Source organism: Acinonyx jubatus, chromosome A2, assembly GCF_027475565.1.
Source record: "Acinonyx jubatus isolate Ajub_Pintada_27869175 chromosome A2, VMU_Ajub_asm_v1.0, whole genome shotgun sequence".
In the NCBI taxonomy this organism is placed as follows: Eukaryota; Metazoa; Chordata; class Mammalia; order Carnivora; family Felidae; genus Acinonyx; species Acinonyx jubatus.
Window position 1 is genome coordinate 59,153,349 of NC_069383.1, and position 14,213 is coordinate 59,167,561.

General features: G+C 37.6%; 1 protein-coding gene across 18 annotated transcripts in view; it reads left to right on the forward strand.

Annotated features, from left to right (window-relative positions):
* CRPPA (CDP-L-ribitol pyrophosphorylase A) overlaps positions 1 to 14,213 on the forward strand; it is a 481,097-nt gene that overhangs the window by 95,247 nt on the left and 371,637 nt on the right. For all 18 annotated transcript variants that reach the window (XM_053218382.1, XM_053218386.1, XM_053218374.1 and 15 more), the window contains exon 4: positions 9,719 to 9,823. In XM_053218382.1, coding sequence (XP_053074357.1) covers positions 9,719 to 9,823 — 105 coding nt within the window. The remainder of the gene's footprint in view (positions 1 to 9,718; positions 9,824 to 14,213) is intronic.

Consider the following 14,213-nt stretch of genomic DNA (forward strand, 5'->3'; position numbering starts at 1 on the left):
TGTCAGTAGTTCGAGTAACAAGGAAGACTGATCATGTGCATAAAACTGCAGAGCCTGTGAAGGAGTGAGACATGACGGTACTATGAAGATGGGAAGATTTTACCAGATGACATGAATTATGGAAGGATAGGATTCCAAAAAAATTCCTTGTTATGGAAGAACAGTGGGGATCTGGAATATAAACTCTGACTTCAAGCCTTTTTAGTAACTGATGGTTGGGAAAGGCAATAGATACCACATGAGAAAGATGTCAAGCAGTTGGTGTACCTTCAGCTGTAGGTGGTGAAGAACCTGTTTATGTAATGAGATTGAGTGTACCACAGCATAACAGAATGGTACAGTAGAAAGGGTAGGGAAGGAGGTTAACTATGGAGTGAAGATCCATGAAGAAGGACCCAAAAGTATGGGAGGGATATTACTTTGATGTTAGTCATATAACTTTACTCCTGCATATGGAAAAAACAGTAAAGCAAGATATACATAACAAAAAGCTTCAACTATGTGTGATTTACAGAGTACTTTAAAATGGGAAGAGAATGGGGCTCCAGTCAGTTAGGCATCCTACTCTTGGTTTTGGCTGGGGTCATGCTCTCATGGCTCATGGGTCTGAGCCCCGCATCAGTCTCTGCACTGACAGAGTGGAGCCTGCTGAGGATTCTTTACCTCTCTCTCTCTTTCTACCCCTCCCTCAATCGTGCTTCTTTTTGTCTCTTAAAAATAGATAAACATTAAAAAAAAAATCTAATTATAGAATGGGAAGAGAAAATCCAATACTCTAATGGTAACAGTTGAGAATTCGTAATAGTTACATACACCTTTCTTTTCATTTTCTATTTTTATTCTTCCAACTGCAACACTAATTTTTCTCATTTTTTTTCCTGAAGGAAACTGGCTGTCAGGGAAAGCAGAAGGAAAAGATTCATAAACATGGTCAGAGCTATTCCAATATGGGTACAGAGGAAACAGAAATTTACACAAACATTAGATGTTATCATACAGTTTCTGGCTACTTACCAAACCCCAATTTGTATAGTTAACTATCTAAATGCATAACCAATATCCAGACTTTATTAAGGAATAGCCATAAACTACTCACTACACCAGACACCTCCAGTGTCTGTTTACTTTTTTTTTTTTTTAAATAACTCTCATTCTCCATTTCTCAAATGGAAGAAACTGAGGAACAGACTACATAAATATTTTCTGTCCAACTTGTCACGTGGAAAAATTATTTGACTTCAGTGTCCATGCTCTTAAACACTTGGTAACAGGGTCTCAAATTCATGAGAGTATATATATACTGCTATCAGGTGAGCAAACCACATTTAAGGACTTGTGATAAATTTTAACAGATAATTTATAAATTTCTGTAAGTTGTTAAAGAACAAGAACAAATTGAAAATCAATACCTTAAATTTATCACAATGACTAGATTTCATATTTTGTAATAGAGTAACTCACATGGACTGTTATTTCAAATTCATTGTTTAGACTTTTAAATGTTCTTGACCTTAATTATCATCAGAATATCAGATTCATTTGTTTAAAGTATTAAATACATGTGTTTTGAAACAAAATCCTTAATCCAGAAGCATCTATTTCTTGGGGATATAATATTGACATTGCTTCTTACATTACACTATATAAATGTTACATGAATTTTTTTCCACTAGGTAATAGAAGGACAATGTACATGTAGCAAGGGTTAACAAGAGCCTTCATGTCAACTCTGTCCCTTGTTCTTCCTTCTTAGAGGCAGTTTCTCTTGAGACTTTGCAAAGAGATTCTATTCATTCTTAACTTAGGTCTGTGGATCTCTTCCCATTTATATGCACCCCGTCCTAAGGAGGCACAACGCCTTCTTTCACTTAGTTTCTCATTCTGTCTGCGCAACGGTCACCTGGAGACTCTACTTCACTACTCTGCTAGCAGTTGCCTTTATTTTTCTACTGTGTGGGGATATCTCGCTTTCCATATCCTTTGTCTGCAGTTTACGCAGTATAGTCCTCCATTGTGTGGAGCACCATGTCCTGAGAAAAGAGGGCATGGGGGATTCTCTGCTTTCCTATGCACGTAAAGAGCATAGAAGGTATCACTCTATTCCAAGAACAGCAAAAATTTGAGCAAAGTGAAAAATTAAGTCTTTTTAGATCCATCAGCGGTGAAGTCACAGGGCAAACTACTGTCCTCAATATTGCAGACACAGGTGAAATTTAAAGTATTTTGAACTAAATACAAATGAAAACATTGACCTTTGAATATAGCAGAAGTAGTGCTTAAAGGGAAATATATAGTGTTCAATATACATACTAGAAAAGAAGAACCTGTGATTGATAATCTAAAATTCTATATTAGGGAATTAGAAAAAGAGCAAATAAATTCCAAAATAGGTAGACGAGAAATAATGAAAACTAGAGCAGAAACAAATGAAATGGGAAACAGTAAGATCAAAAGCAAACCCAAAACTTGCTTCTTTGAAAAGATTAATAAAGTAACTGTGCCACACAAAGAGGAAGGAGGATTCAAATTACTAACCCAGCAAGGAAATAGGGGACATCTTTACAGAACCACCAGAAAGTAAAAGGATAATAAATGAATAGTGTGAACACCTCTACGTCCTCAAAGGGGATGATAACCTGGATGAAACGGACCAATTAGTTGAGAGAGACTATCTGCCAAAACTCACATAAGACAGTCTGAGTAGTCTAATATCTATTAAAGAAATGAAATCAGTAATTTTCCAAAATAGCACCAATTCTGGGTGCATTCACTTGTAAAGTCTAGTACATGTTGAAAGGAGAAATTATACCAATTCTCCTCTAGAAGACAGAAGCTGAGGGGATGATTTGCTAACTCATTCTGATGCCAGCCTAACACTAAAAACAGACAAAGGTATTACAAGAAAACAACAGACCACTAAGTCATGAACATAAGTGAAAAAAAAATAGCAAGTAGAATCCGACAATGTATGTGAGGAATTAAAGACTTGAGCTCAGTGGGAATTATCCTAGGTATCCAAAGCTAGCTCCTCTTAAAAAGAAATCAATAACAATGTATCAACAGGCTGAAGAAAAAATCAAATAATTCATTACTTACAGGAAAAGAATTTGGCAGAATCCAGCACCCATTAATGATAAAAGTTTAACAAACTGGGAATAGAGGTAGCACTTCCTCAATATGGTAAACGATATGTACAAAAAACCTACAGCTAACATCACACTTAATGATAAACTAGAAACTTTCCCACTAAGATCAGCAACAAGGGAAAAATGTACCCTCTCACCATTCCTTTTCAACATTGTACTGGAACTCTTAGTAAGAAAAGGAAGTAAGTACTTTGGGAAAGGTAAAAAAAAACTCTTGGCAGGTGACAAAATTGTCTTGTAGAAAATCTGGAAGAATGAACCAACTCTTGGAGGGAAGTGGTTGTAGAAAAGTTGCATAATTCAAAGTTAATATACAACAGTCCATCGCTCTCTTATATAATAAATCAACAGGTGAAATTTGTAATTAAACACATCATCTGTGATGGATTTTGGGGGTGATGGTGGGGTTTAGAGCCAATGGCCAAGAAAGAATTCTTGAAGATGTCTTTGGTGCAAAAAGATGATGTTATTAAGCACAGGGACAGAGCCCATGGGCAGAAAAAGCTGCAATAGGCTTGTGACGGGTAACTGATTATATACCCTCAGGTTGGGATGGGATTAGGGTTAGAGGAAGTCTCTCAGTTAGTTTGGAAGCAAGGTTCCCAGGACCTTGAGGAGCTAGGTGGTGTTAGGAAAATGCCATTTATAACCGTTTAGTAAAATCTCAGCCATGAGACCCTTCAGATATCTATCAGGGGGCCATAAACCTGGAGTATGGTTGCCAGCATATATCTTGGGGGAATTGAGATAAAGGACATTTCCAAGAGAATTTTTTTTTTAAGTTTATTTATTTTTGAGACAGAGGGAGACAGAGCATGAATGGGGGAGGGGCAGAGAGAGAGGGAGACACAGAATCTGAAACAGGCTCCAGGCTCTGAGCCATCAGCCCAGAGCCCAATGCGGGGCTTGAACTCACGGACCGCGAGATTGTGACCTGAGCTGAAGTCGGACGCTTAACTGACTGAGCCACCCAGGCGCCCCTCCAAGAGAATTTTTATTTGTTAAAGGAGACTTGCAGGATCCTGGGGGGGGGGTGGTGTCAGGATAATGTTAAGCCAAGATTCCCTTTTGCTCCTAGAAAAGTGTCATCGTCAAGGCAGCTGAGCTCCTACAGGGAGGTCACTCTGCTGGTTTCAAGGACTTGTTTAATGGGCTGTACACAGTAAGGGAATTGAATTTTTCATTTGCCTTAGTTTCCTGCATCACCATGGCAAGCACTTAAACCCCTTTGCTTTGTTCTTTGGTAGCCTGGAGTGTCCAAGGAATATTACACATACTTCACTTGCAGGGAAGGGCGCTAGCCTGTACTTTGCCCTCAGCTTGCATTATGCTCCCTCATCAATTTGTAGGTAGTGCCCCCCAAATAAAATACTTGAAAATCTGTCCAAATATGTATTAGATCCATAGGAGGAAAGCTACAAAACTCTAAGCAAAATTAAAGCGCTGAATAAACGAGATCTATCCCATGTTCATGAATAGGAAGACAGTATTACCAAGATGTTAGTTCTTCCTATGTGGTCTGTAGACTCAAAGCAATCCAGTTAAAAAGAAAAACAGCATTTTTTTTTTTGTATGCGTAAACTGATTTTAGAGATTATATACAGAGGCAAAAGATTCAGAACAGCCAGTGCACTATTGAAGAGGGATAAAATTAGAGAACTGACACTACTGAACTTCATGACTTACTCTAAAGCTATAGTAATCAAGACAGTCTGGAACTGGTGGAAGAACAGACAAATCGGTCAGTGGACAGAGTACAGAGCTCTGGAATAGACCATGTAAATGGCTGATTTTCATCAAAAGAGGAGAGGAAATACAATGAAACAAAGGTAATCTTTTCAATAAATGGTGTAACAGCTAAACATACACATGGAAAAATGAATCTAGCTGTAATTTACACTTTTCACAAAAATTCAGAAGGGATCATAGACCTGTGTGTAAAACACAAAACCATAAAACTCCTGGGAGAGAGAAGAAAACTTAGCTGACCTTGGGTTTGGTGGTACCTTTTTAGATACAGCATCAAAGACATAATGTACAAAAGAAAAAATTGGTAAATTGGACTTTATTAAAATTAAGGGAGAATATACCTATAAAAGACACATGTGATAAAGGACTCCTATCCAGAACATTAAAAAAAAAAACTATTAAAACTCAACAAGAAGAAAAAGAACAATTCAAAAAATGGTAAGAGACCTCAATAGTCATCTCACCAAGAAAATATACAAATGGCAAATAAGCATATGAAAAGGTGCTCCACGTTCTAAGTTATTAGGTAAATGCAAACTAAAGCATTGAGATATCACTGTACATCTATGAGAGTGGCTAAAATTTAGAATGCCAACACCTAATGCTGGTGAGGATACAGAGCCACAGGAATTCATTCATTCCTGGCGAGAATGAATGTAGGACAGCACATACACTTGGAAAGACCATTTGACAGTTTTCTTATAAAACTAAACATACTCCTACCATATGGTCCAGGCATTGCACTTCTTGTTTACTCACACGAGTACAAAACTTATGTCCCACACAAAAACCTACACGTGAATGTTTATACCAGCTTTTTTTCATAATTGCCAAAACTTGGAAGCAAGCCAGAAAGGTGAATGCATACATAAACTGGTATATCCAGAAAATGGGATATTACCCAGGGCTAAAAAATGATCGAAGAAGACATGAAAGACATACAAGAAACCTAAATGCATGCTTTTATGTGAAAACAAAACAAAACGATCTGAACAGGCCACGTACTGTGAGTGCAAGTATATGATTTGTGGAAAAGGCAAAACTATGGAGGCAGGAAAAATTCAGTGGTTACCAGGGGTTGGAGGCAAGGAGGAGGATGAATAGAAGGAGTGCAGAGAATTTTTAAGGCAAGGACAATACACTTTATGGTACCAAAATGATGAAATACATTACACATTTGTGCCAACTCATAAAATGTAAAAACGCTGGGTGAATCCTAGTGTTAACTGTGGACTTGAAGTGATAATGATGTGTTGGTGTAGGCTCACCAATGTTAGCAAATGTTTCACTCTGGTGTAGAATTTTGATAATGGGGGAAGCTGTGAGTATGTGGAGGTAGAGGGTATATAGGAAGTACATATACCTTCTATTAACTTTTGCTGCAAACCTAAAATTGCTCTAAAAAGACAAAGCCTATGAAACTCAAAATGAAAGAGAATGCAGAGGAACTAAAATTCTGTTGAGACCCTCAGTGTTTGTAGAAATCCATATCCTTTCCTCACACGTGATTAAAAAGTGTTTTTGAAGTACAGTTTTATGTTGACAATCATTACCTTCAAAATTATGGAGAAACTATCCCTTTGTTTTTCTAATTTTCATTCTTGCTATTATGTCTCAACCAATTTGGGCTCCTGCTTTATAGGAGACCTTTTGCTGCTGCTGTTAATTGAGTTTGGTGTATTTTCATTCATGAGCTTCTACATTCCTTGAAACTTTTTAATTTGGAAACTCATGTTCTTCATTACTGTAATTTTTTTTTGAAACACTTGATCTTTCTCCTACTCTTTTGTGTTCTTCCCTTCTGACTTTTCTTTTCTTTCTTTTTTAACATATTGGACTTTGTGGTCACTGTTTTTTTCTCTGTTTTCTGCTTTTTGAATATTACCCTATTTTATAGTTATAAACACTTTCTCCCTTATCATGCTTTAGTCCTTTTGTTTTTACTGTATAATTTCTGTAAACATTTTAATTTTTGCCTTTTTGACTTTAGATTTCATGTTAGTCTTGGTTTTCAGTTAAATCTGTTTTTTCTGGTCATATTTATCTGTTGGGTGACTGTACTTGTTGGCTTTTGTAGGTGGAGCTTGTTGACTTTGAGTTTCATTATAACCATGACTGAGATGGACCATATTTGGGGATCTCTGACTGTGTCCTCAGGGCTTCTGCCTAGGAAGAATATTGTTTGACATTCTTTTGGGCTGCAGGTTGATGGAGGCAGAGGGTTCTTAGCGTCAGTGTGTGTATGCGTATTTTTTGTGACCAGTGATATCACTATGATTCCCATGCTGAATCATAAAGATCTAAATTTTCAGCAATTACACACTGATTAACTTTCATAATGTAAAAATCTACCACTGTGGTAGTTGTTTTCTGTTCCATCTGTTGTGTTTCTTTTTCTGCCTGCCTTTATATGAATTGTTTTATTTTAAAGATTCTATCTTATCACTGTTGATTTCTTATTTTTAACTTAAAAATACTTAGTGCATGTCTTGACTTCAGAATGTATGTGTAGTCACGGTCGCCTTCAAATAATAATATAGTATTCATGAGCCCAAAGTAGTAGGTTGCACAAGGGGAGCCTGCAGGGGTGTAAAAGTTCCTGTTGAGTATGTGGCTCCCAGAAGTTCTATATCCTCCTACTCACCTCCACTCAGTACTTAGCAATGTGTTGAAATTTTCTACTTATTTCTTCTTAGCTGCTTGTATGACACCTGATGTCTCTTGTTCTTCTGTTGTACTGTCTGTAAGCTGGTGATGGCATTCTCTCTGTCCTTGGGGGAGGCCTGCCTTTTCTTAGATTTAAGGATGCTTGGTCCTCTTGTGACCTTGGCTCTGGTGGATTCAAGAAAAGTTCTGCTTTGGTAACTTACCTGTTTTTTCTTCAGAAAAGAACATGACTTCTTCCAGCTTTCTATATGTTACACAAAAATAGAAATCCTTATCAGTGTTAGCGAGAAATGTAGAAATTCAAAATTTAATTGGTCATTAAGCATGTGTTGTTTTGAATTTACCCCCACAGTAAATTTTATTGCAAAGATTACCAAAAGTCTCATAAATAGTTGTAATATTAGTCTATAACAATGAATGACAAATTCAGGCTGTTCTTTTTGTCAAGATGGCTCAGCCTCTGTTTCTAGTATATATTTCCTATATACCTGACCCAGAATTTTCTGTGTTTCTCATTGGCCCTAGTGGCTGGAATCTTAAAGACTTCATACACTTTGTAGGCTGTTGCCATCTTTCATGGTACAATATGTGGCCAGCAAGAGTCTAGCATCCAGTAATTCCCTTTGTACCACCTAAGACAGGAGGGAACACCTGTTCCTATGGTCTCCTCTCAGTATGCACTTTGTGAGCACTTTGAAGTCTTCCCACAAATGTGGTAAATATCTTGTTTCTGAAAAGAGTCAAGAAAAGGGCTAATACTGGTCATCTTTCAGATTTAACCATGTGTTAAAGAGAACATTCTGTTGACTGTACATACATCTCACGTACTGCTAAATGAGACTAGATGCTGGAATTACAAAGAGGTTTAACAAATTCATTTATTTGCATATAACTAATGTTGGTAATAGTTTTCAAAGATTATAATGTCTAAGAAATCTGTCATGTTAAAGTGTATCAAAAAGGAAGATAGAAGCTGAGACCATCCTAGTCAACTTGGGACTATGTATATTTGATGCTTCTATTTTCTTCGCCGTTACCTTCCCAAACCACTGTAGCTAGGATTTTGGAATCGCCAGTATAACAGTACAGCATTGGCAACAAGTGCTGCATTTCATACTGATATTTGTGGCCTTTGTTTGGTCTTCTTTACATGGGTATGTTCATTCTAAAATCCAAACCTATCAGATGTCTGAAACTTTGGTATGTTTTTATGCCACCTTTTCTCTTAAAGGTATCCCTCTCTCCTCCAATTGTATTCAGTCTTTAGAGTGAGATCAGAGACCATTTCCTTTGAAAGGCCTTCTCTGATGCCTTTACACAGAATTAGGTATTTTATTTCCTGGTCTACTTATAGATATACTTCTAGTGTTGCATTTATCACATTCTGTTGCAAAATATTTGTTATAGATCAGCCTCCTTTTTAAGAGGTGAGTTCCTTGAGGACATAATACATGTCTCATTTATCTTTATGTGCTGGTATGTAATACAGAGCTTGGACATGATCGGCACTCAGTATTATTCACCTGAATTGTTAGTCATTTTAATAGTTTTGCCTGAAATGCTTAAAAATGTTGCTTGTATTTTGCTAAGTTTATGAGAGGCTTTTCCATTCCTGTTTAATAATGGAATACTGAAATGTTTTCAAGTTAAAATAAAAATACACATTTTTAAAAATGATATGTTGACAAGTAAAATATTAAAATGAACAAGAGCTGTGACCTGCAAATATGTTGATATAAATATCAGAGTTGAAGTTTGATGGATACGTGTATTTGTTAAATAAAATTCTGATACAGGGATCTTCAGCCATACTCTGAGACATTTTAGAAACATGCTTGGAAAGGTAGCTTATAATCAAAGGAAGCAAAGCATTATGTTTATTTGACCCCTAAAACTATTGAGGAAGTTTAAAACTTAGGATTACAACTTTCCTACACTGTATATATTTTTTGACTTTTAGGGCACAGGTAAAATTATTGTGTATTGTGTATTGTGATTAATAAGTAGCGAATCAATTAATAAGTAGCTAATCAAAGAGTTAATGAGTTCTCTAGGCCCTATCTTTTCTGTATTGATTATGTAATTTAAAAAAAATGTTGTACTTAAAATATGTTGAAACAACTTCTTCTCCTTTATTTATTTATTTTTCTATCCAGTGTAGTGACTATGACTTGGAATTTGGAACTGAATGTTTACAGTTGGCTCTAAAATATGGTCACATTAAAGCCAAACTTGTGGAAGGATCACCTGACCTCTGGAAGGTAAGGGAGTTGGTGTTTTGCTCTGGGTCTTGGCTATGCTTGTATATCATTCCTAAAACCCATTCTGTAAGTGTAAACACTTTCTGGCTGCTTCAGGAAATGGAGAAGTGGTATAAAAATATGTGGTTTCATACTGAAAGAATATTTTGAGGAAAAAACATATGTATGTATGTGTGTGTGTGTATGTATGTATACATTAAAGGCATTCAGAGTTTCACTGGGTTTTCTGAGCCATCAAAGTATGGTATCATTTCTATTTCCTTGTTTTAAGAACATTCACTTGGAGATAATTTATTCAAATAAATTCCATTTTAGCTGATAAGATGGTTTTACTCATTGTTTTTCCTTCTCTCTCCCTATATCCTTCTATTCTGTTGCCTTATACTGCTTTGGGTTAAGGATGCAACTCTGCTTCCCACAGTGGCAACATTTCCTTCTGGTCCCTGGGGTGGTGGCTCCAACTTAACTGGGTTAAAGACATATCTGCCATAGTCTGACTCTGTGGACTGGATGACTGGATCCACTTGATAGCCCCAGTGAGCAGTTGGACTCTTGAATGTAATAAGGTTTGACTCATAATGACAAATTCTTTGTTTTGGAGGGAATGAAGTGATAACACTCTCATACTAAAGCTTCCTGTGGAGGATGGAGTGTTTCACAGTGTGGCTTTCGTTTGTATAAAGGTGGAAATGTGTCGAACTGAACGATCTATTCTGGAATAGGGTAGGGTTATTTTCTTTTTTCAAGTATTGCTGCTTTTGAAATATGGGATGAAAATTTATAAATGTCATACTGATATTTGTATCTAAATCTGGTTAGGAAAGATTCATTTTAACTCTAAGATTTTATGAATCCAAAGGCATATTTCCCCATTGACTTGAAAACAAACCAGAAAGCAAACCTACTAAGTTCATTAGGTATTATGTACATTAAACTGAAGGGCCTTGCTGCATTCTAAGATTGTCTCATACACACTTGAAATGTTCTGAAATTACAAAATATTGGCATGTCTGGATTATTGGCTGGTGGAGAAAATCCATGCAATATTATTGTTTTTTAAGGGTATCCAAATGTCATCAATCCAGCAGGCAAATATTTTATTCATTCTGTGTATTCTTTTCTATATGTGGCTCTGATGGTGATGAACATATTGTGAGGACTGTGGTGTTTACCAAGTAGATGTTTTGTTCAAGATGCTGACTCCTATCTCTGTAAGGCCCCTTTTGACTGTGTGCTAAATTAATTTGTAGGCAGAGGGAGAAGGGAGTGAAAACTCGCAGACAACATGTTAACATAACACTCCCTGACCTCATTTTTGATGTCTTAGGGGGTGTGGTGATCTATCTCTGTGGGTGTTCAGAGCCTTTTTGAAACTTGTCAAATGCCCTGAGATTTTCAGATGAAAGTAAAGTAACACATTGCTCTTGAAATTTTCCACTTGTTCCTCACCAATTTATTTCAATTAAAAAAAATAATTGTGAAATCTCATATTTCACTGCTTTCTCCAGCAACACAGTTTTAGCGCTCACTTCTTGGTGCTTGGCTTCCCTTTCATGGGCACCAATGTCTGTGCCCAGAGTCAGGGATTGGCCTTGCCAAGTGCTTCTCATCATTCCCCTTGTGAGTCATTTCATGATGCTGTTACTGGTTAAATTGTGTCCCCCACAAACTTATGTCCAAGTTTAACTTAACTCCTGCACTTGAGAAAGAGACCTTATTTGAAAAGTATCTTTACAGGGGACATAGGTGGCTCAGTCACTCGAGCATCCAACTCTTGATTTCAGCTCAGGTCATGATCTCATGGTTGTGAGTTCGATTCCTGCTCTGGGCTCTGCGCTGACCACACAAAGCCTGCTTTTGGGATCCTCTCCCCGCCCCTCCCCCCCCCACTCTGCCCCTCCCCTGATCTTGCTGTCTCTCTTTCTCTCTAAAAATAAACAAACATTAAAACAAAAAAACATCTTTACAGATCTAATGAAGTTAAGATGAGGTCTTACTGTCATCAAGTAGGCCCTGAATTCAACAGAGAAGAATAGCCGAAGGGGGAGAGAGATAAAGGGAGGATGCCAGTGACTAATGATGGAGGCAGAGACTGGAGTGCTGCCTCTACAGGCAAAGGAAAGCCAAGTTGGAAGAGGCCTGGAAGCATTCTTTGACACATCAAGCTTTCAGAGGGGGACATGGCCCTGCTGACACCTTGATTTGGGACTTCCCGCCTCCAGTACTGTGAGAGAATAGTCTCAAAGCCACCCAGTTTGTGGTTGGTTATGGTAACCCTGGGAAACTAATAAACATTCCACAAGCTTAGGCCCAGAGGGATCAGCCTTATAGTATCAGTTTACAAACCTAAAGGGATAGGGGGAAGCCCGTTTCTTTACAATGTTTGAATAATGGGATCTTGGATTCTAAAAGGGTCCTTAACACAATGGATTGGGCAGAAAGTCTTTTAATGGCAGTGAGGATGTCTTTTATAGATACCACATTTCTTCTGTTGAGGTGAAATTATTTTGAGTACAAATACTGTAGTTGTTGCAGCTTCTATGTTTCCTCTTCCTACTGTCTCTCATTGTCTTCCTCCGCAACCCCCACCCGCAGCTTTTTTCTTGTTGCTGATATTTTCCTAGCTGTTGGTATCACCTTGTTGAGCATCTGGATGACATTGTGTGAACTGTCTTCAGTATAAAGGCTTCTCATTTAATTTTGAGGTCCTGGCATTTTGTCTGCGTAAAAGTTTTTCAGTTTCTCTTTAAACCAAAGCAATGGAATCTACACTTAGAACTTAGTGTTCTAATTCTGTACTAGCACTAAAGATGCTACCATTTTTTAAAAATTTAGATCTGAAAGAATATTTAGTACAAGGAGGCTAAAACTGATACTGGAATCAGATGGCTGAGCCAAGTACCAGTCACGTGATTCACAAATCTTGACAGGCTGAAAAATGCATTTCAGGAGGCATTTTATAACCATAAAAAAGTAAGGCAAGGGAGGATTCTGAAACATGGATCCAGGATACATTTCCCTACCCCTCAGAAGTCAGGGAGTTGTCTCCCACCGTGATGTGAGGAGTGACTAGGCATGTCTCATGCCTGCATGTAGAACTCTTTGAACTGCCACCAGAAATCCCAAGAGGGACGTTTTGTATTTTACATACTTTTTTGTAAAAGTAAATGCAAGAAGTAAATGCTCAGAGTTAGGCCACCTCTCTTGGAGTAGCTCCTCTGTGGCCTGGAGGAAGCATTTAAATCACCGTGCAGTGTAGAGGATGTCCCCCACTCCCTGGGACAAAGAAGAGAGCACGACTGATTTCTGGAATAGGAATTGGCTCTCTTCCTTTCCCTTGAGGGGTTGTGCCTTGTGAGGCCTTAGTGAACACATTATTACTTTTACAAAGTTTCATCTAGTAGACATAAGAACTTCTACTCCTTTAGTTTATAATTGTACCATATTTTTGTCCCAATATATTTAAATACATGCTCACTACACTATACAGACTAATTGAATAGGTTTTTTGTTTTTAAATGTTTGAACTATCCTTAAGGCATAAAAGATTTATAACCAGGTATTAAAGAAATTCAACTGTGTTCCATTGTCTGAAAATACTTGTTTAGGAGGAGCTTCTGAATTGTTTGAGTCATCACATATTACTGGAATAACTGACTTTTCAGGAATCCTTTTGATGAGAACTACCCTTTTTTTTTTTTTTTTTTAAGATCCAAGTGTTCTGCCATCTTTGTTTAAAACAGAAGAAACAAAATAGTCTCACTTCTTAATTTCAAAAATGCAATGTGGTGACCTTGTTTATTTTCAGAGGTTTTCATCTAGTCATCCAGTGTAGACGAAAGAATATCTTCAGATAGATCCAATTGATGAAATAAATAAAATCAATATATCTCCAAATCCAAATTTGTGTCTAATAACACACCATACTCTATTTTTAAAATTTATTGTTTTCAGGCTTCTAATCATTGCAGTGACATATTCATTTTCTTACAAGGTAAAAGATGGGAAAGATAGGGATTACGTGTTCTCTAATTTACCGAAGATGGTGGCCAACTGAACTGGGCATTGAGAAATCTAAATTCCTACATCGAGTGCTGACACCGAGCAACACAAGAAGATGTGATGGTGGTGGTCTTGGGGACCCACCCTGAGGCAGCTGAGGGAGCCCTGGCCACGGAGCCAGAAGACCACTGCTCTGGCTCTGAGTTTCAAGCTTCTTTTCCATGGAGTAGTTTTTCTCCTGCAGTTACACGCTTAGCTCAGATGAAATACTGCACAGAAGCACAAAGAAAAGAGACAGAATGGATAGCTGTGGGGCACATGCGGGGCCCTGAGCCTCAGGTGCACAGAGAACCTGCCCTGGTCTTCAGGCGGCTCCTGAGCCTCTACT